The sequence below is a fragment of the Mus caroli genome, unplaced genomic scaffold (assembly GCF_978045245.1).
Source record: "Mus caroli unplaced genomic scaffold, Mus_caroli_1 scaffold_2, whole genome shotgun sequence".
In the NCBI taxonomy this organism is placed as follows: Eukaryota; Metazoa; Chordata; class Mammalia; order Rodentia; family Muridae; genus Mus; species Mus caroli.
In genome coordinates, this window is record NW_028227257.1 from 77,750,122 (window position 1) to 77,773,486 (window position 23,365).

At 40.4% G+C, this 23,365-nt stretch overlaps 2 protein-coding genes across 4 annotated transcripts in view; one reads left to right on the forward strand and one right to left on the reverse strand.

Moving 5' to 3' along the window:
* Positions 1–3,309, reverse strand: part of Apip (APAF1 interacting protein) — a 34,401-nt gene extending 31,092 nt beyond the window's left edge. For 2 of the 3 annotated variants that reach the window (XR_003835577.2, XM_021151861.3), the window contains exon 1: positions 3,148–3,308. Coding sequence is in view for 2 of the 3 variants with exons in the window: in XM_021151861.3 (XP_021007520.1) it covers positions 3,148–3,201 (54 nt within the window). In the remaining variant the exon portion in view is untranslated. Of the gene's footprint in view, positions 1–3,147 lie in introns of all 3 variants that reach the window. The other variant, XM_085834617.1, reaches the window with a different exon arrangement.
* Positions 3,310–3,491: 182 nt separating this feature from the next.
* The window catches only part of Pdhx (pyruvate dehydrogenase complex component X), a 57,524-nt gene continuing 37,650 nt past the window's right edge, over positions 3,492–23,365 (forward strand). Inside the window, exons 1-2 of the mRNA XM_021151849.3 lie at positions 3,492–3,699; positions 21,566–21,646. Coding sequence (XP_021007508.1) covers positions 3,540–3,699; positions 21,566–21,646 — 241 coding nt within the window. The 5' untranslated portion in view covers positions 3,492–3,539. The remainder of the gene's footprint in view (positions 3,700–21,565; positions 21,647–23,365) is intronic.

Sequence of the window (23,365 nt, forward strand, 5' to 3'; positions counted from 1 at the left end):
TTGCAGGCATAAAATTCTAAAGACTCTTTCAGTGATGTCGCTATGGCAGTGAGTCCTAGATAAGGAAACAGATGGAAAAACTGTCTAGTAGAAACAATCTCCTATTGCATGTAGTAGTAGTAGTCATCTTTCTGACACTATAACAAAATACCTGAGATAATTAACATAAGGCAAGGTTTGCTTGGGCTTACAGTTTTATAGTTCTAGCCCACGATCAGGTGGGTCTCTTAGTTTTAAGCCTTTGGTGGGGTGCAGGGTGTTAATGGTAAAGGGGACATGGTGTCACCCATGGCTCACCTAATGGCCACGAAGCAAAAGATAAAGAAGGTACATAGGGTGTTCCCTGCCTTCTGGGGTCACATGCCCGATGACATAAGAATCTCTCAATTGTCCCCATCGTGTACAGGAGCTTCTACTTGCAAATGGTACAAAAACTGGGTGATAAGCCTTTATCATATAGGACTTTGGGGATACTCATATCCAAATGATAACCTATGCTATGAGGCAGACTTAGAGGACAAGAAGAGATGGAAGGCATAGGAGAGCTACAGCCTAATAAATAGGTTCTCTTCTGCTAGGAAACAGAAACTGAGATCAGAAAAACAGAAAGGTAATAGCCTAAAGAAGAGGAAGAACAAAGTATGTATGTATGTCTGGATGCCAGTATGTATGATCTATCAACAACAGGAATTGCCAAGTGCTTGTTGTGGGTCAGGCACTACTGTTAAAGCTGTATGGACAACTTTACCTTATACCAGCCCTATCATACCAAAAGATTAACTTGTCTACCTGATAACTGACAGCAGGGCCAGGATTTGAATCCAGGCAATACAGCTATATACCCCTACTCTTTTACTTTGAAATTATACTGTAGATGGAAGAGTATTGAAGCTGCCTCTGCCTCTAGGTCTAGTTGCTGGCAGATGCCCTGCAGTGACTGCTATAGTGAATTGACAAGCAGGCTGCTGTGATTCTGTAGTCATAAAGGGACAAATGTTTTCCCTTTCCTCAGTCCAGGGACCCAGAGGCAAACTGACTACAAACGCCTACAACTCATGAACTACCTGGGCCTCCTATCTGTGTTTCTCAGAAACCTGCAAGAGGGGGAATCCTGCTGTGTCTTCCGGAACTTACCTCTGTTCAGAATCCCCACTGTGCTCTGTGTGTTGTTAATAACTTAATACTAATCTCTAACACATAGGGCAAACTGAGTCAGACCAAACCAAATCGAACTTTCGTCACTATAAATAGGACACCATGATACATGAGGCAAAATTAAAAAAATCAAAAGCAAGCCTTCCTGGGTTTTCTCCCCAAGGCATGGCTTTCTAAGGAACAAGAGACATGTTCTTGGTAAGTTATACCTACCATAGTGCTTTGCTCAATAAACACTGGGTGCACTAAGACCGTATTTCTTACATTAAGAGAAGGCTAATATCAAACAGTTCAAACTGATATCTTGTGGACTGTGCTGGGTTGTTTTGCTCACTGTTGGGGAAGCCTTCCAATCAGGTAACACATAGTTAAGTCTTAAAGGATGCATATACGTTAACAAAGAAAAGAAGTAGTAAGGGATCCATGCTGGCTAGTTTTATGTCAACTGGACACAAGCTGTGGTCATCTGAGAGGCAGAAACTTCGGTTGAAAAAAATGCCTCCATGAGATGGGCTGAAGGCATGCCTATAGAGGAGTTTCACAGTGATTGATGAGGGAGGACTCTGCCCATTGTGAGTGGTGCCACCCTGAACTGGTGGTCCTGAGTTCAGGCTGAGCAAGCCAGAGGGAGCAAGCCAGTAAGCAGCATCCCTCTATGTGTCTGTATCAGCTCCTGCCTCCAGGTTCCTGCTCTACTTGTACTCCTGCCCTGACTTCCTTCTATGATGAGCAGTGAAGTAGAACTAGAAGCAACATAAACCCTTTCCTCCCCAAGTTGCTTTGGTCATGGTGTTTCACCACAGCAATAGTGACCCCACCCCCACCCCCACCCCCAACACAGACCAAAGTCGTTTATTTGATCTGCACAACACTTAGAACTCAAGCCAACATTTTTGAATCAAGAGATTTCACACAGAATATGACTTTCTAAGTGTCCCTCAAAAAAGCAGAATTTGACACTGAGTCTATACCTCCACACAGCAAGAAGAGGCTAGAGACATGTAATGAGATCTCTAGTCGAGGTATATAGTGCTCCTAGAGTTTTCTTTGTGGTTTCCTCAAAATATGGGCCAATCTAAAATGCTAGGTATTCAAAAGTCTTTGACAAATCACCATCTGAAACCACCCACTTCTCCTTCTATACTTGAAAAGCATCTTCAGCTTCTTTTTTGTATGTGGCTATTTTCTGTCTTGATAAATTCAATCACAGCTCTTGAATCACAGGTTATTTTGCTGATCTGGCACAACACTTAGTATTAAAAAAAAAATCTGTATTTCTATGATGACCGTCAGCAAGATTTACTAATAAGGGATGCCAAACATTTCTGCTATCAATGCACCTTGATTCTGATACATTGATTCTACTTTCCTCATTCTCCATATATAGGGATGGCCACCAGGGACCTGTGTCCTATATGCAAAATCTCCCTTTCAGTCTTGCCTAATTTCAAGGTTTATAAAGAATTTGTGAAAAGCCACTTATTCCAAGACAATAATAGTTCAGATACTCTGCACTAAATATTTCCTGTTTTATTTTAAATTGAGACCCCTTGGCTAGACGAAAGGTTAGTAAAGATATAATTTTGTGGACTTCCCCTGAGTCTTCTGCAGGGCTTATCAGTTAGTATCGAAACTGTTTATTCTTCTAGTTCGCTAGTTCACCATTTTCTTAGCACTAGAAGGCATTTCATAAGCCTGCGTCGTGTTTAACTGAAAGAAAAACCCATGCTGCCCCTGGGCCCATTTTCCTTAAAGAAGAATCATTTCCAAGAGCTCCCACCTCATAATGTCAAGTAAGATAGGCAAGGACAACTGCCCAAAAGAGTGCCCTTTGGGGTGCCTGACAATTCCGGTAGAGCGGCCATACTAGCACAGAGAGGGGCCTCTGACTGTCGCGGATTGGGTTAGGAATTAGCTGCCTAGAGCTCCTGGCCGAAGCCCTACCCCGCGGCCCGTGACCCCACCTCGCCTGCTGTAGACCGCCGTCCTTACCTGCGCGCCACACGGCCGCGAGCAACAGTCTCCTTGAGCTTGACAGCCAGACATGGTTCTGACTCTGCTCGGTTATCGGTCCCGCGCTCGTTCCAAGTCTGAGCGGCCGGCAGAACGCTATTAGGCGACAGTACGGGCAGCCTGGGGGCGGAGCAAGAGTGAGAGGCGGAGTCTGAGGGGGACCTCGTCAATTTGGAGAATCTGCGGCGGCGCAGGCCGGCTGGTGGGCGTGCCCATGAAGGTTGGAGGCGGTGTTAGAAGGACTAGTCCTCCAGTCCAAGGCGGGGAGCGTGCGCTGTGGGCGGGGCCAGCCCGTGCAAGGCGGGGCCTGGGCGGGCCTTGAGGCCGCCAATCTAGTTGACTTGCGAGCTTTCCCGGAGAAAGCCGGGAAGATGGCGGCCTCCTGGAGGCTTCGCTGTAACCAGCCGCTGCTTCGGTACCTTCTGGGATTTAGCAGCCGTCGAAGCCTGGGACTGGCACAGGGTGCTGCTGCTTGGCCTGTCGACCGTGGAGCAAGTTGGAGGTGGTTTCACAGTACTCAGCTGCTGCAGGGTGAGTGGCTTGCGCTCGTTCCGCTTCTCTCTTTAGCTGAGCAATGGGGCCTGGGTCAGGGGCTTTCTTGACTGGGGACACGGTTTGTGAGGTTAAGTGCGGACTCTTCCCGTTCCTTTCAACCTCCCCCAGAAACGGGCCTGCCGACTTAGCCTATGGCATGCGGCAAAAGAACAGTCTTCAGACTTGGGAGAGCTTGGTTCCGTCCTTGGCCTGCCTTCAGGGCTACATGGCTTCTCTGTGACCTTGCTTTAGAATTTGAGTAATTTCGATGTCACCTAGGGAGGGTCTGTTTTAAATCCCTCTATTTTAGACCCTTATCAATCACATGTCAAATTTCTTTAATTTTACCATTCCTCTCTAATGTAATATAGCTGCCCATACATTCAAAGCCACTATTACCCATACTGATTCATTCAAAGGACCTGTCCTTAATTGGAAAACTTTAAATCTTACTGCACTTAATGTACGCAGCATACAAGACTTAACTTAGAAAATACAGAATCACAGACATGGCTAGAATGTTTCAAGTAAAATATGTGGCATGAAATTCATACAGCCTATTACATAAAATTGTTCTTAAGCAATGATATTGGACTCGGAGATATACCCACTGTCCTTCCGTTATTTTACATACAGCATATAAAATGGCAGACCTGGCATTATTCTTCCTTACGTGTATGAATATGGGCTGGGAGTTAGGATGGGGACACAGAAAACAGTTTAGAAACCATTAGACATGTAAGTGATCATCCATACCGCCACCTGGTACAGTAGGCCCAGCCCACACTTTCTGAGCTGTCTGAGGCCACAAAACAAAACAAAAAAATGAAAAACATAAAATCGGTGTGCTGAGATTTCTAAAGAGGGACTAATAGGGACAATTTACCTAAGTCATTTTTGGAGTAATGTTTAATAAATACTTCCTGGATATTGTCTTTAACTGTATAGTGTATAATATTTTCTCTGCCTGGTCCTCATTTATTAAAGCTGAACTTGCCTATACTTAGCAGAAACTCTGACTCAGGAATCTGCACCTTAAACTCTTGTGAATTTAATGGACCACACTTTTGAGACTCCCTGCCTCAAAACATCGGGGAATATGAAAGCTTAGATTGGGAAAAATACCTGTGAAATGTCCTATCCTTGCTTGTGAGGTCTTTTTGAGAGTGTGAATTCCCTAAACTCTGTTTAAAAAGTAAAGAGTGTGTGTGCTTAGACACAAGAAATGAGTAGTTTCCAAGATTTTTCTTAGAGTCAGCTGCTTCTGCCTTTAGAAGTTCACATGGATAGTTTTCATCTGCTAAGTCTTGGCATTTTACCTGGACTTCCTCTACCTCCGGGTGTATACCTTGAACACCTTGTCTGTCAACATCATTTGTAGGAAGATGGTGCTGAATCCCAAGGCAAACTGAGTAGTTTTATTATCACTGCCCACTATCCACTTAAAGTACACATTCATTGTCTTAAAGCTTTTGGGGTCAGAAGTATAAAATGAATCTCACTAGGCTAAGGTCAAGGTGTCTAGCCAGGCTTGTCTCCTTTGGAGGTTCTAGTAGGCAATCAGTTTCCTTGTTTTGTTCTGTTTTATTTTGTTTGTTTGTTTGTTTGTTTTTGCTTTTTTTTTTTTTTCCATCCAAAGGCTTCTCAGATTTGTGGGCTCGTAGTTCCTGTCTCTCCTCCAGCTCAGTAACAGCGAGTCTAGTATTGAGCACACTTGTATCTCTCCACACTTCCTCCTACCTCCCTTCCATCGAGAGGATGAAGTCTTGTTGCTATGTTGGGCCCACCAGGATAATGGATTTTCCCCATCTCAAGATCAGTTGATAACAACCTTAATCCACATTCATCTTAATTCTCTCTTGTTCTGTGATATAGCATATTTGTAGATTTTGGACATTGTGACAGACACCTCCAATAGAGGCATTATGCTACATGTGGAGCCTGAATCTTTCTATCAACTCTTACCAATAGGATTTTGTTAAGCTACTTGAATACATTAATTATTTTAGAAGACATGAACTTAACAGGGTTGGCTTTTTTTTTTTTTTTTCATCTTCGTGTATAAAGGAGTTTCTCCACGAGATGAGTAGAAATCGTACTTTAATAAAACTAAGCTGTTTTTTTGTATAATCAGAGACCGTTTGAATTAGATGCATTTAGTGAACCCACTTCTCTTTCACATACTTATGTAGGATTTTAAAATCTGTAAATTTGGAAGTACTCTTGCTTTGTTTTCCCTAAAGGGGATTTGTTGGCTGCTTTTGTGAGTTATGGCATGGGCTGTGTGCTTAACACTTCTTAGAATTTTTTATTGAGTTCTAATGATCTAAAACTTCGGTATTATTGCTGTTTATTTGTGTAAAACTACAAAAGTTCAGAAAAATGAAGCCTTGCAGCTGTATTGTAAGTGCACTAATCAGTGCTCTGTGTATTTATGCTTAACAAATCCCTTCTTTCAGTTTTTCAACTGAAATGCTTATTGAGAAAGCAGTGTTACTTGTCTCTTGTCTGATTTCGTAAAGGAACAAATGTCTATCAGAGAGTGGGCACGTGACAGCCTACTTACAAAGTGTGATCTCCTGACCAAAACACATTCTCAGAATTCTGTCACATGGCCCATTCAGATATACAGTCATATTTAATTCTGTACATGCAATCCTGAATTATTTGACATCTTTTTTTTTTTTTTTTTACAGTATTTATAGACTACTTGGGAGAGATTAACAGTGAAGACAGGTTTTCAGTGGTATATGCAGTGTACCCTAGGAAGTAAGTCCATGATGAGGCAAGACGTGTGCAGAGGAAAAAGTGGCAGTCCTTCAGCCTGAAGGCACAGCAGGGACTCCAGAAGCCAGTGTTAGTCACAGAATGACACAGCATTGGAATTCTCTGTTGTTATGCTTTTAGAAAAGACAAGATTTGGATTACATTTTTTTTTTAACTATTTATTCTTTTATTTGGGTAGGGATAGGCGTGCCACAGCATGTATTGAAGGTCAGAGGACAACTTGTGGGATTCAGTTCTCTCCTTCCATCATTGGGTTCCAGGGACTGAACTCAGGCCACCATTCTTGGCTGAAAGCTCTTTTACCTGTCGAGCCACTTGGTGAGCCAGAGACTTGGATTTTACTAAGGTATTAAGCATTACCCCAGGCGTCAAGGTGGAACGTTGTGTTTTGCAATCACTTCTACTCATTCTTTTCATACACTCCTGGAATTTGAATATGTTCTCCGAAAACTTATATGTTGGCAACTAAACACCCAAATCCACTTGATAATGGTAGCGTAGAAGGTTAGAATTAGGTGAAACCAGAAGAGTAGTGCCCCATGATAGATAGCATTAGTGTCTTAAAAAGAGGAAGTCAAACCAAACCAAGCTAGCATACTTGGTTACTACTGTACCAAATCCCCTTGTGTTGTATTGGGCAGAACTGATTTATGAACCAGTTACTGACTCTGTAATAATTGAATTTGTTTTGATTAAAAAGTCACCAACTTTAAGCCCCTTCTTGTTCATTAAAAACATACAATTGAGCCTTGGTGGGGGTGTGTACAAATGATTATGAACCAGAAAGTATTGGGTTAAAACAGTGTTGTCTGGGCCCAAGGGGAACACTGCACTCATGAAGTCGTAGCCCTGAAGTTACCTATCTAGGATCTATACAAGGTCAAGCCAGTCAGCATTCCAGCGTGGGAGTGGGGGGTCACTAAGTTACCTTAGTGTAATGTCAGTTGATGGCTGTTAGGTGAGGAGAATCCTTTAGGGTTTAGTTCATGGTAGGTTGACCTCAATCCAGTGGATGGCCTCAAACCTAGTTGTATATGGACAGCACAAACTGGACTCCATGGGTGAAAAAAATTGTGCCTGAGGTTGGGAGTGGATAAGAGAGTGAGGGGTGGATTACAAAGGGATTGAGAGGGAGGAGTATGAGGTGAATATATTGAAAATTCATTTTATGAAGATATAAAATTGTCAAAGATTTAATACAAAATACGTTTTTAAAATGAGCCTTGGATAGCAAAACCAGTTGGGAAACAGGTTCAGAAGTAATATAATATTCATTGAGAGCTTCCCTAACACTCTGCAGTCTTCTCAATAATTAACATGAATTAACTCATCTCCATCCATGGTATATGCTCTAGCAATAATCAATTTCAACCTGTCTGCCTGGCACCAACACTGCCTATCATACCCAGGTTATAGACAGCAGAGAAGCTCTAGCTTGCTAACATTTTAGTCACTGTGTTTATCCTAAGTGAGCACTTGTGCCTTTTCTTTGTATTGCGAGTGAGGCATACAAACTACACTGTGTAATAGTACTTTGATAACAGTCCTGAGGTAACAGTGATTTCACATACTTTTGGAAAAATGCAATTTTAGACCACAAGAGCAGTAGCAGAATTACTCAGCCTAGTTTAGAAATGTTTATGTTTTGCTGTCATGTGTTACTGGTCTTTAGCTACTTGGTGGGTTCTTTTTTTCTTCCACCCTTCTCCATCCCTTTTCCACACTTTCAACCCCCTAACACTAGATAGGAGAGAAAAAGAGGAGAGGAAAGGAAAGAGATCTCTGAGCAAAATCAGGAATAGGAAGGGGTGTGGCATTAGTGTTAGAGTACTTCCTGCTGATTAAGGGTGTCAGATTCCTTGGGGGCAAGTTTGATCTTCACTGTGAAGATATCTAATGTTCATGTTTTTTCTTCTTTGTGCAGCTACTGCTTATCAAACCATGACCAATACCAGCCAACATCCAACCCACTCTACCTCTCAGGACCCATGCATTTATGTATCTGAAAAGTCTCCAGAATTCCAAATGTTACACAATTGCAGAAACGATCTGCAGCTGTTAAAATCACACTTCTGCTAGAGCATGAGGCAAATCATAGTCAGCTGCTGCTGCTTCAGACAGCCCAAAGCAGCCCCATACCGCACACCTGGGATTAAAGTGAAAACGTAGTCTTATAATTTTTCTATGTCTTCAAAGAAACCAAAACTCCAAAATTGTCACTACAGTCCTAGGTTTCTAATTTGCCTCCTTAGCGTTCCCTTGATCTTTACTTGTTTTTGACAATAAACTGCGTAGATCCTTGACTCTGACACCCATGTCCATTTCTTTTGCTAAAGTAAGTGGTGTGATGATTTCTTTTTGCCCTTTTGCAAGATTGCAGAATAAACTGGAATCCACTTAAAATTTTCATTTTCATGATTTATGCCAAGCAGCCCATCCCAGCCATTGGAAGTTCATCTGAAGCCTTTGGAGCGTTCAGTGTGAAGACATAGCTTCTACTGCAGGAAACTGCGTAACCTTCCCAGCAGCCTTCCTTAAAATGTGCATTGGCTACTCTGCATGTAGGAAACAGTCAACAAGCTGGTGGTGGAGGCAGGAGGATGAAGGACAGGGAGTTTGAGGCCAGCCTGGAGTACATAGTGAAATTCTCAACACAAGGCCCTGGGTTCAGTTCCCTCTACCCATCAGTGGTGCTGGGGTATCAACAGATCATTTAAAGGGAATGAGCTGTGTTAATGACCCTGAGATAGAAAATATGTTTACCATGGCTGGTATCTGCACCCCACTTTTCTGTAACGACATAAGAACTTTCTCCCATTACAGAAATATTTCTAGGGGAGAGCTGACATTGGCAAGCAAGCATCCAAGGCAGTCTTGTGGGGAATTTACTGTCACTGGTTTTGAGAGGGGCACATATCTTTGAAAACTGACACAAAGCTACCACCCCTCCCCCCACACACACATACCTTTTTCAGAAAAAAATGCACATGTGCAAAATTTTGTATTTCAAAGGGACTTGGATCCCACCCACAATTTACCTATAAATACCATCCACCCTGTTTCCAGGAACACCTTGGCTATTTTCTACAGAGTGTTTATTTGTGCTCCTCTACAAACCTACCAAGTAAACCTGAGAACAGGAAAGATGTATTTTAATTAGAAATTCCAATGATAAATAAATAATGGCTAAGTGATCCCTGTAAGTGACCACAGTGTGCCCAGTAATGGGGGTCCTGACTCAGGGTGCTTAAGGTCACTCATGCATGTAGGATCATGAAAAAAGAAACATTTGCCTCTGCTTTCTTTTGCTCAGACTCTTTCCTCAAAGGGAAGAACTTTTCTTCATCATGTAAATGCCTTTCTCCCAAGTCTTTCCATGTAATTGAGAGAATACAAATGGGAAACAGTAGATTCTAAAAGGTAATTGGAGGAGAATTTAGTAAGTGACATTTTTGTGAATTCAGGGTGCTATTTAGAACAAGGTGCTGTCCCCACTGCCTTGAGCAGTGGTTGTCAACCTGTGGGTAGAGACCCCTTCGGGGGTTAAACGAACCTTTCACAGGGGTCGCCAGAGACCACTGGAAAAGACAGATATTTACATTATGAATCATAACATTAACAAAATTACAATTATGAAGTAGCAGTTGCAGTATTTTTATGGTTGGGGGCTGCCACAACATGAGGAACTCTATTAAAGGGTCAGAGCACTGACCTCAAGGGAGCCAGCTGGGAAGACCTCTGAGATGCTGTGTCCTACAGTAAAGGATGCAGCCATGCCCTGGTGACCCCTCAGTAAGCAGGGAGCTGGGGATGAACTACCCTGACTTCACTCTTCTCTCTCTCCCTTCAGTGTCCTCACTGTTCTGCCCATAGGCTGAGCTCAGTTGATGGAACCCACTCAGTATAGTGTGGAGAGAAACAAACAGATGATAGCCCCACACCACTGACTTCTTCCCTTTAGCTGTTAGACGTTATTTCTTCCATCATTTTAATATTTGAACTAGTAACTGAAGAAGTCAGCTCAGCTGTTAGAAAATTCCACCAGACTCGCCCCTACCCCTTTTCTGGAAGAGACAGGTTAGAGAGCATGCAGGCCAGAAAGGAGAGGCTGAGTAAGCCCCTACTACCTCATTCCCTAAAGACCAATTAGTTTAAAGGGTTCATTGTTCTGCCAGTCATATTGTGTCTAGTTGCTGATGCTCTATTCCGCCCCTGGAAACCATATAAAAACTGGCAGAAAGGCCTGCTGGGGTCACTGCCTCTTCTTTGGGTCTGGGACAACCCCAGTGCACTGGAACAATAAATCCCTCTTGGCTTTTTGCATCGATTCTGGCTCCATATGGTTCACTCAGGGGATCCCCAGTAAGCTAAGGCTCACCAGAGTCTTAAATAACCACTGTATGACATAATATAAAAGTTTCCATGCTAAAGCGTAGAATAGTTCAAACACAGTGTCTACACTCAGAGAAGTCAAGTGTAGCTCCTGATGATTGTATCTGTAGACAAGGTTTTTACTCTGCAGCCCAGGCTGACCTTGAACTAAACATGTCTGTCGGATTTAATGTTTATGTTAAAATCTATCTTCTATGAAAATACTAATCCTCTGTTAGAGAAAGAGCTAGCAAAGATTCTTTCCCATTCTCTGGGCTTCCTCTTCACTTGATGACTGCTTCTTCAGTTTGTAAGTTTTCTGCGTTCCCATTTGTCAATTGTTGGCTCTAAATCCTCTGCAAATGGACTCCGTCAGAAAGCCTTTCCTACGCCTGTATCATGGAGGACACTGCCTATGTTTTCTCTCAGCAGTTTTAGTGTTTCAGGTTTCACAGTGAGCTCTTTGATCCATTTGCAGTTAGTTTTTGTCCAAGGTGTTAGATATGGGTCTAATTTCCTATGGCCATCTGGTCTTCCCGGCACCATTTGTTGAAGATGCTTTCTTTTCTCCAGCTTAGGTTTTTGGCATCCTTGTCAGATATTAATTGTCTGGAGTTACATGTGTTTGTGTGTGAGTCTTCACCATTAGCCTGTGTGTCTTTTGTATATTGTTTTTATTACTATGGCTCTGAAATACATTGTTCTTTTTGTTCAGAATTATTTTTGTCTTTCTGGGGTCTTTTGTAGTTCCATATGAATTTTAGGATAGTTTTTCTATAACTGAAAAATGAGATGGAGATTTGATTGTTGTTGTATTGAATCTGTAAATAGCTTGTGGTAAAATGGTCATTTCACAATATTAATTCTGCCAATCCATGAGTGGGCTGTCTTTTCATTTTCTAGTCTCTCTCTCTCTCTCTCTCTCTCTCTCTCTCTCTTTTAGTGGTTTAGAGTTTTCACTGTAGAGGTCCTTATCTGCTTGGTTAGGTTTATTTCTATCTTATTTTCTTTGATGCTATTGTGACTGGGAATGTGTCAATAATCTTTTTCTTTGTGTTTGTTGGTGGCATATAGCAAAGCTATGGCTTTGTGCAAGCTGATTCTGTATCCTGTCACATTGCTGGGGATGCTAAAATGTTTATCATTTTAGAAGTTTTCTGGTAGAAGTTTGGGGATCTCTAATGTATAGTATCATGACCTCTGCAGGTAGGGATGGTTTGACTTCATCCTTCCCTATTTCTATTTCTTTCATTTCCTTCTTTTGCCTTATTGTCCCAGCTACCACTTCAAGTATATTACTTAAAAGAAGTGGGGAGAGCAACATCCCCGACTCACTTGTGACTTAAGTAGAATTGCTTCAAACTTTTTTCCATTTATGATGATGTTGGCTATGAGTTTCTCATATATAGCTTTTGTTATGTTGAGATATATTCCCTCTAGTCTTAATTCTCTTAATAATTTTATTATGAAGGCATGTTGGATTTTGTCAAAGGATTTGTCTGTGTCTATTAAGCCCATTTATGTGGTTTATTACATTTATTGACTTGCATATATTGAGACTTTCCAGCATTTCAGAGATAAAGCCAACTTGATTATAGTGAATGTATGTCTGCTTTCTGTTTGTAAGTATGTTACCAAACATTTTTTAATCTCTTTATCAGGGATATTAGTTTAGAGTTTTCTCTTTGTTGCTGTGTCTTTATCAGGTTTTGATATTAGAATCACCTGACTTTACAAGAGTTTGAGAGTGTACCTTCTGTTGCTGTCTTTTTAAATAGTTAAGAAGAACTGGCTGCAGATCTTTGAGTGGCTGGTAGAATTCTGCTGTGAATTCATGTGGCCCTAGCTTACTTCTCCTCCTCCTCCTCCTAATCATCATCATCATCGTCATCATCATCATCTCCATCATCTCAATTTCCTCATTTGAATTTTGGTGGTTTGGCTGAGTCCAGAAATCTATTAATTTCTTTAAAGTTTTCCAATTTACTGGAGTACAGATTTTTAAAGTATTCCCTTGGAATATTCTGAAAATATTTCCATCTAATATATATATAATTTCATTGAGGTCAAAATTCTGATTTTGCCTAGGCATAGGCTGGCAAAACAGACCACTCCATGGGTATTTGTCAAACGGCAAATTTAGGATTTAGCTGTGGTAACATTGAAGATAAAACACTTGTCAGTGATTTTTAATGAGAGAAACAGTTAGCATAGAGATGAAATAGAGCAGATACAGGAGTTAATGTAGCTTAGCTGAGTGATTATGGCTGGAGGAGGGGAGAGCTTAGGCTGGGAAGGTGAAAGCCACCTGTGACTCCATCTCTCATTGCTCCAGGAAGGAATTGTGATGCTCTAGAATACTATAGAGTATTTCAGTGCACATAAGCCCCCGGAATCCATCTTCTAAGTGCCAATCAAAAATATGCTGCCTGCCAATAATAAGTAGTGGGGACTTAGTCCTCTCCAGAGCCCATCGTAATGACTTTGTATTCATCATTCATTTCTTTATGAAAATGTACATTGTGGTTGTACAGAAGAGGAAGCTGAAGTACAGAATGATAAAGCATCTTAGACAGTGGAGCTGTAATTGGACCCAGGTAGTTTAGTGCTACTCTCTAGTCTTGATGCTTTATTTTATCAATATGTATATACTTGTTAAATAAGAAAATATTTCATTTAGTACAGTAATACACACACATGGCATATGGCAAAATAACCATAGAGGCTAATAACCCTATAGTAGATCTCTCCCCATGTCTTCCTCTTCTCCAGTCATCTTCCTTAAAAGCCAGGGGTTTTGACTCTCAGCTTCCCTCTGGCATTAATTAGCCAACCCTCCTGCTTGCATCTTGGACATTGTCTGGGGGTGAGTTCTGGTCACTAGAGTTCTCGTCTTTCAGTACTTGGTGCATTTATTTTGTATACTTGTTTATTTCACAGACACTGCTTGTACTAAATGTATACTGTGTGCCTCAGAGGCATCCCATATTTTAAAAGCTTATTACCCTTGTTTTTCATTTCCTGCAGGAATTGCTGTCCTGTACAACTTTTTTACTCCACAAATGTAATATCACTCATATCAACTAATGTTTCAGTTGACTTCAGTTTTTCATTTCTGTATATCCCAAGACGAGTAGGTTGAACCTAAATTCTAAATTTTCTTTAGAGAAAAGAGTCCTGTATGTTGTTGAATGGGATGGGAATGGTTGGTACCTAGCATGGGGCTGAGACACCTAGCCACCCACCTCCCCTCTGTTCACCCTGAGGTGACTTTCAACTTAAGATGCAGCTGTGTAGGGTCTTTTTAGATTTTTGGGTAACTGTTACTTTTCTACTTCCAAAGTTGTGTACTATTGCTCTCCACTTTCTGATTGATTTCTGTTTTCAAAATGAAAATTCAAGGCCATTTTCCCCTCAGTGTTAGATAAGTTTTGTGGCAGGGAGTGAAATTTCATAAATTTATCCCAAAACTTACTAGAGTTCAATAGCAGTTGTCGTTTTAGGTGTGTTGTTTTACTCTTTGCTTATATGCAAACAGTAGGTGGCGACTGGGTATCATGTATTGTCTTTGGACTGTTTGTTAGCCTGCCTGTGATCTCTCAGTAATTCTCCTGGCACCACAGCAAAGTAGCATGGTGCAAAGACAGCCTGCAAGCAGTGGTTTGTTTTTTTTTTTTTTTTTTTTTTTTAATATTTTTATTACATATTTTCCTCAATTACATTTCCAATGCTATCCCAAAAGTCCCCCATAGCGCCCCCCACTTCCCTACCCACCCATTCCCATTCTTTTGGCCCTGGCATTCCCCTATATTGGGGCATATAAAGTTTGCAAGTCCAATGGGCCTCTCTTTCCATTGATGGCCGACTAGGCCATCTTTCGATACATATGCAGCTAGAGACAAGAGCTCCGGGGTTCTGGTTAGTACATCATGTTGTTCCAACAATAGGGTTGCAGATCCCTTTAGCTCCTTGGGTACTTTCTCTAGCTTCTCCATTGGGAGCCCTGTGATACATCCAATAGCTGACTGTGAACATCCACTCCTGTGTTTGCTAGGCCCCGGCATCGTCTCACAAGAGACAGCTATATTTGGGTCCTTTCAGCAAAATCTTGCTAGTGTATGCAATGGTGTCAGCATTTAGAAGCTGATTATGGGATGGATCCCTGGATACGGCAGTCTCTAAATGGTCCATCCTTTCATCACAGCTACGAACTTTGTCTCTGTAACTCCTTCCCTGGGTGTTTTGTTCCCAATTCTAAGAAGGTGCACAGTGTCCACACTTTGGTCTTCATTCTTCTTGAGTTTCATGCGTTTATCAAATTGTATCTTATATCTTGGGTATCCTAAGTTTTGGGCTAATATCCACTTATCAGTGAATACATATTGTGTGAGTTCTTTTGTGATTGTGTTACTTCACTCAAGATGATGCCCTCCAGGTCCATCCATTTGGCTAGGAATTTCATAAATTCATTCTTTTTAATAGCTGAGTAGTACTCCATTGTGTAAATGTACCATAATTTCTGTATCCATTCCTCTGTTGAGGGACATCTGGGTTCTTTCCAGCTTCTGGCTATTATAAATAGGGCTGCTATGAACATAGTGGAGCATGTGTCCTTTTTACCGGTTGGGGCATCTTCTGGATATATGCCCAGGAGAGGTATTGCTGGATCCTCCGGTAGTACTATGTCCAATTTTCTGAGGAACCGCCAGACTGATTTCCAGAGTGGTTGTACAAGCTTGCAATCCCACCAACAATGGAGGAGTGTTCCTCTTTCTCCACATCCTCGCCAGCATCTGCTGTCACCTGAATTTTTGATCTTAGCCATTCTGACTGGTGTGAGGTGGAATCTCAGGGTTGTTTTGATTTGCATTTCCCTGATGATTAAGGATGTTGAACATTTTTTCAGGTGTTTCTCTGCCATTCGGTATTCCTCAGGTGAGAATTCTTTGTTCAGTTCTGAGCCCCATTTTTTAATGGGGTTATTTGACTTTCTGGAGTCCACCTTCTTGAGTTCTTTATATATATTGGATATTAGTCCCTTATCTGATTTAGGATAGGTGAAGATCCTTTCCCAATCTGTTGGTGGTTTTTTTGTCTTATTGATGGTGTCTTTAGCCTTGCAGAAGCCTTGTAGTTTCATGAGGTCCCACTTGTCAATTCTCGATCTTACAGCACAAGCCATTACTGTTCTATTCAGGAATTTTTCCCCTGTGCCCATATCTTCAAGGCTTTTCCCCACTTTCTCCTCTATAAGTTTCAGTGTCTCTGGTTTTATGTGAAGTTCCTTGATCCACTTAGACTTGACCTTAGTACAAGGAGATAGGAATGGATCGATTCGCATTCTTCTACATGTTAACAACCAGTTGTGCCAGCACCATTTGTTGAAAATGCTGTCTTTCTTCCACTGGATGTTTTTAGCTCCCTTGTCGAAGATCAAGTGACCGTAGGTGTGTGGGTTCATTTCTGGGTCTTCAATTCTATTCCATTGGTCTATTTGTCTGTCACTATACCAGTACCATGCAGTTTTTATCACAATTGCTCTGTAGTAGAGCTTTAGGTCCGGCATGGTGATTCCACCAGAGGTTCTTTTATCCTTGAGAAGAGTTTTTGCTATCCTAGGTTTTTTGTTATTCCAGATGAATTTGCAGATTGCACTTTCTAATTCGTTGAAGAATTGAGTTGGAATTTTGATGGGGATTGCATTGAATCTGTAGATTGCTTTTGGCAAGATAGCCATTTTTACAATGTTGATCCTGCCAATCCATGAGCATGGGAGATCTTTCCATCTTCTGAGATCTTCTAGAATTTCTTTCTTCAGAGACTTGAAGTTTTTATTATACAGATCTTTCACTTCCTTAGTTAGAGTCACGCCAAGATATTTTATATTATTTGTGACTATTGAGAAGGGTGTTGTTTCCCTAATTTCTTTCTCAGCCTGTTTATTCTTTGTGTAGAGAAAGGCCATTGATTTGTTTGAGTTAATTTTATATCCAGCTACTTCACCGAAGCTGTTTATCAGGCTTAGGAGTTCTCTGGTGGAATTTTCAGTGGTTTGTTTTAAAGAGACTCTGAAACAGCCTCTATTCGCGCTGCAGTCTTGCTGTTGTGTGGCCTGTGCTGGCTCTAAGTCGCCTGTCCTTTGTTCTGCTGTAGTCCATTCAGCCTGCAGATGGCAGGATTGCTTTATTTGTATAGCAATTTTAAAGATGCATTTTTATTAATGAGTTTCAGCTTTGGAGATGAGAGTACTGGGCAGTTTTCTTTTGTCTTGGCCTGTTCATTTCATGGTTTTTGTGTGCTTAGGTTACAGTCAGTAAATGGGGTCGAGTGTGCCACGTGGCTGTACTGTATGTCCTTAATTACTTTCGATAGTGTAATGAGCTTAGGTCTACTTCATACTAATAATACCAGGAAGCAGTTTGTTCAGCATTTGTATTTTAAGAGTTTGTTTATATTAATTTCTCTGTTGATCCAGTGACCTTTTAGAATGCCTGTATATGTTAAGAACTTAAATCTGTAATGTAATTGATTTTGCTGAAATATGAGTTTTGTTGCCAGGATAAAAACATACGTTAGAGAAAATAAATTAGATTCAGATTATTGTGCCACATTTAAAATTAAAGTCAGAATTTTACTGTAGGAAAATTGACAGAACAGATCTAAAAGAACTTAGAAATCACTCGAATTTAGTGATAAATTGTTCATAGAGCTAATATTATATATCAAGCAATAACGTTCCAATGTCATTTATTGTGGTGTTCTTATGAGACAGACGGTAAAATAGTTGCAATGGTTTGTGAGACATTTACTCTTAAAAGTTAACGTTTCAAAATAAAATACTAAAAACACAACACCGTAGTCATCTTAATATTTTTAATGTTTTATAATTTCTGTATATTGGCTCACTTGCCAACCAGTTTGAAATAATCTTAGCTGCTTTATAAAAATGAACAAGCAGTGAATCACTACAAAATATCAAATATGGTCAGGTGTTATTTTATGTAAACTCGTATAACCAGTTGAGCATATTTCGTCTGTTCACAGTTAGGAAGTGGATATTAGTAGGAAGTAGTTGGTGCACATCCCAGCCTTCTCAGTGGGACAGGAGTGTAGCATGTACTTCTCGCTGGCATGAAGAGGGGCTCTGTAAATACTATCTAAAGCACCCGGAAAGGCTTAATCCCATTCCAGGGAGCCGAGTACAGCCACAAAGGGCAGGTGGTAGCTATGTGTAGGCCTGATACCTAAAGCCTAGTTTATGATCATATACTTTTTCTATCAAGAAAAAAGAATACATTTGGGAAAGAAGTGTATAATGTTCCCATCTACAGAGGATCTATTAGGACGAAACCTGTACTCTTGTTAATAAGCTCATGGTTTGAAATGGCATTTCTGGCAGGAAGTCTGTGGCGTCGTCAGAATGTATGTATGGCACATCTTACTCTCTGTAATAAGGCAGCACAGTCAGTCAAGAGACAGCACTGAATAATGGCAACGTCCAACATATCTTTGTTTGGGTTTTGTCACCTTCATGGAGAGTAGGACAGTGATCTACTGCAGGGTTTTTAGATTTTATTGTCATCATTCAGGGAAGCAATTCCAATTCACCTGTAAAGGGTGTGAAGAGCGGTTACGGTTTGTTTTACATTTACAATAAAAATTTTGGAGGTCTTGATGTTGTACTTTGGAAAATAATGCTTCATAAATGCAGACATTTCATAATACAGTCTCTAATGTCAGGAGTAATGCAAATGTGAAGGTCTCTTGGTGGAGATTATCATGGGAGATTAATAATATGAGCCATACAGTGGCATCTGAACCAAATGTAAAAATACAGGAGAGTCTCTTTTGAGAGAACTGATTTAATATTTGTCACAAATGGAGATGGGATTGTGGGAGCACTGTGCCCTTTTATTTCACCTCTCTGAAGTGGAATTCTATTTGGCAGATTAATATATGTATGATCATGACATGTTCTTTCTCATAATGCCAGGCTTGAGCTTTTTAATAACAGCAACATATTGAGACTTTTTAAAAAGCTGAGCTTTTAGATTGAGGCTGGCTTCTTATCGGTTTAGGAGTAAGAGTTTGTTGCCTTCTTACATTCCTAAACACATTTGTCTCTATGAGTTTAAAAAATAAATGTTGAGAGTTGAGCTTGATAAACATTCCTTAGCAGTTGTCTTCATTTGTTTAGTAAGCCATGAAAAACTGTAGTCAGCTGCACCGTAATCAGAGATTTAAAGGCTCATTTTATTACTTGAAAATGTGTCATGTATTAACTTTTGAACACTTGCCGAAATTTTTCATAACTACAAGTGTCCAATCATTGCAATTTGGAATTGTACCATGTGTATGTGTGTTTGCTCTAAGTAGGCTCCCCTTCGTCCACTTGGCTTAATTAAGACTTTGATGGTCTCCTCATAGATAACAGTGTATTGAGGTGGTACATAGACCTTTGCATCATTTCTACCTATCTAGAATCCTAATTCTTTTAGTGCACAAAGATTTGTCTGACTAAGAAAAACACTTTTAGAGCTGTTTTGTAGTTGTAATTTATTTCAACTAGACTTCAGTTTGGAATTAAATGAAATTATTGTGATAGTTACTGAAAGCCAGAGTAGACACAAGCGGAATGCCTCTGTTCTCCAGCCTCTTTGCTGATAACTTTAAGACCCATTGAATCTGTTTTCCCCCTCATTTTTAAAATTAAAATTGTTTACTTTATTTTGAATGTATAGAAGTTCTAACTGCATGTATGTCTGTGTACCACATTTATGCTTGGACCTCAGAGGCCAGAAGAACTCCTCAAATATTCTGGAACTAGAGATACACAATGTTATAAGATGTCATGTGAGTTTGGGAGTCTGGTCCTCTGGAAGAGCAGCAAGTGCTCTCAAGTACTAAGCTAGCTCACTAGCTCTCCTGCACATATCTATATCTGTTCTCTTGAGATAGCTTGAGATTAACTGCTCTCTAGTGCATTTGAAACACTCTTCATCATTTGTAAAAGTGCTTTCTTAATGCTGCAGTTCTATATGCCCAAGTTAAAGGTATATTAGGTATTTTGTTAGACTTATAAAATATGTTCATGTGGAGTTGATACGTCTGTGGTTAATCCGTCTGGTTTGTTGTGGTTGATCCCTAGGCTACCGGTAACCAGTAATTAATTGATGGGTTGCATTTAATGGACATTAAGGTATACAGAGACACAAAGTACCATAGCATAGTAGAAGCTAGCCTTAAGTTAGGCAGGAGGTCTGAACCTGAGTCTTTTGATTGAAAATGTGAATGCTATAATAGGACATGTAGTTTAGACTCTCATTGTTGAGCCATTATGAGTGGCCATTCTACTTTTCTAGCTTTTTAAGACTGATACCAACTGAAAGTCAGATGACTAGAGGTCAAATGAATAGGTAGAGTCTAAACACTGATGGCTCGATTGGAATGGGGAATGCCTTAATAACCATGGACATCTGGGTGGACTTCTCGGTCCAGCCCTGTATTTATTAGACTTTGGTCCTTTTGGTTGCGGGTGAGAGGTTGTGTGTGAATTGCTGCCTCAATCCTACAGAGCCTTAGTGATTGGAACAGAAAGAATTGGACCTGCGGACCTGCCTTTGGAAGGAAAATGATTAGAACCCAGACCATGGAAGACCTGAGAAGACACACATTTTCCACTAGCAAAAAATTATTTTTTAAAAAATGAAGACATTGCATAAGTGCCATTTCTGGTCTTTCAGAGAGAATGAAGAGCAGAGAGTTTTCCTGTGACTGTTGTATACTTGAAAGGACTGAAAATGCTTTTATCATGGGTGGGGGGGCATAGGCATTTTCCATGTGAAACTACAGTAAAATCAGTTGGTTTCCAAAAGGAAACATCTGACTTCCTAAAACATGTGTGTGAAATGCTCTTGCTTTTAACCCTGTAACATTAACAAAGAGAAGGCAAGCATAATGTGTCCTCCCCACGTTTGCTATGGGTGCAGCCTGTGCCACAGACCTCTGAGAGTCCTTTAGGACAAAGACATTGATGGCTTCTGGGGACAGCATTTGTTGCTCTGGCATTCTGCCAGAGTAACTTTTATATAAGTTGTAATGTAAAAGACTCACGCACTTCCAGTGAGGCCCTAAACAGTGAAGCCTCTTGGGCAGGATGCTGGATGGTTGTATAGTGTCCCCTTTAGGTATCTAAGGAGAAAGTAGTTTCTTAACTATGCTTTCCTGGAGGTCTCATGAGTCAGGGGGATGTTTTTATAGCACCTATTGGGATCTAAGGTCTGCTTTAGTCGTAGGTTTTCCTGCCCAATACAGTTGTACATTGAATAGCATAGGATTAGAAGTTAAATTATTAGATCTGATCCTGATTGTTATGCTGTAGGACATTAGAGCCCTGTCTCGTTTTTGTTCTGTGTCTTTTAGCCATGAAAAGGGATCTGAACGTATTCTAAATATTTAAGTATTAATGTTTTGTTTTTCTGTAGTCACTTCATTTCCAATTTGCAGTGTACTTTTGGTGTGTCCTTTTTCAATAGATTGTGAGGGACATTGTATGTGTGTGTTAGTACATGAGTGTGTGTAGTATGAATGTATGTATGTATAGTGTAGTATTTGTGTGTGTGTAATATTTGTGTTGGTATGTGAATGTGAGTATGTAGCATTTTTGTGTGCATGTTTGGTTAATCTTTCCTGTTTTTAATTTCAGCGGATCCTATTAAGGTCCTAATGCCATCACTGTCTCCTACGATGGAACAAGGGAACATTGTGAAATGGCTAAAAAAGGAAGGTGAGCAGCTGTGTTCCTGATGTCTTCCCTGCTTGATGACTTGCTCATTTTGTTCCATGTAGTTTACATAATTCATGATAGGAAGGAAGCAGATGTGTTTCTTTGCTAGTTGGTGTAGATTTGTGTGAACAAACACTTACTATGTTGGTATATCAGAGTTTTCTGGGTTAAACCATATCTCTTCACTGTCACATAATGGTGAACTCTTCAAGGCTTTCCCTTCCAACATTTAGTTCTTTTTTGTGGCTTTTAGGTTCAAAATCATTCTCATGTTGCTTAACTTAAAACCTTGTTGTGTTTGTATGTGTCTGCATATGTTCCTGGAACTAGGAAAGTGCCTTCAATAGAAAGGACAAATAAATAAGAAAGAATATAAGGGGCACACTTAAAATAGAAACAACAGCAACAGCGGAGGACTGTGGCTTGCTATTTACTGGGCCCTAAGCCTCTACAGTTAAATCTGTGGTAGGTGCTTCAAAACACAGACTGGTGGAACTGAATAGAAAATGGGGCAGTAAATACTCATGGATGTTTTAAGTGTGAAAACACACAGTATTATATTCATTGTTCGTGTTGTGCCAAGACTAAATTATCAATAAGTCAGATACTGTATAAAAATAAAAACATTTGTCACAAGTACTAGGAAAAAGCTTGATAGATTCTTATATAGCTGACAGTATAATGAATTCTCTGCCTCTCAGAATCTATAGTCAAGAAGGCAGTAAGTGTTAAATTTGATGAAAAAGTTTTCGTAGAGCTTGAGAAAATGCTCAGCAGTTAAGCATACTGACTCTTCTTCCAGGAGATCCAGGTTTGAGTCCCAGTACCCAAATGGTAGCTCACAACTGCCAGTGACTCCAGTTCTGGGGATCTAGCACTTTCCTCTGGCCACCATGGGCACTAGGCGCACACGCTGTACACATGCATATATACATGTGAAACACATACACATAAGACAAAGTAATAACGATAATAATAAATTTATATAACAGAGAAGATGGCAAGCCAAATAAAAAGAATTTAGTGATAAACTGAAAAAAAGCAGTATTTGTAGCGTGTACCACAAAGTATGACTATTCCTAAAAAATTCAATATATGACAGGCGAGTTACAGAAAAAAGGATTCGGAATGACTCTTACATATAGAGGGAAAAGATATTTAATCTAAAAAACATTAGCGAACAAGTGCTATTTAAACATTGTGTTTCAATATCATGACAGAAATGTAGAAGTTTGACCAGTTGACTCATGGATGGAGTGGTAGAAGTGAGTGCTCTCAAAAATCAGAGTGCAAAGTAGTCTAAATGTCTCAGTGCTACACTGGTAAAAATAAGACAAAAAAACACCACTCTCGAAGCTGTTTATTGCCTCTTTAGCAGAAAATGGAGGCAGCCCAGATGCTGGTCAGGATGAGCTGGGCGCTGTTGGTTAACTTTTAAAACGTCTGTAACTATAAAGAAGTGAGCAATATCTCCTGTTAATGTGGAGAGATGTTCAGTGAAAAATAGCAGGGTAGAGACAAGGATAGAGTAAAGAGGAAGGGCAGTGCCCAGGCCTCAGTAGCCAAGGACTGTAGAGTCAGTGGGAGAGCACTTGCCTAGCAGATGAAAGATCATGGAATCAGCACCCAGAAAGGGATAAGAGAAAAGCTTTAAAATGGCAGTTAGTGGTTGTAATGGAGAGGATAGAATGGGGAGACAGGCAGGGTAGATGTCTCTGA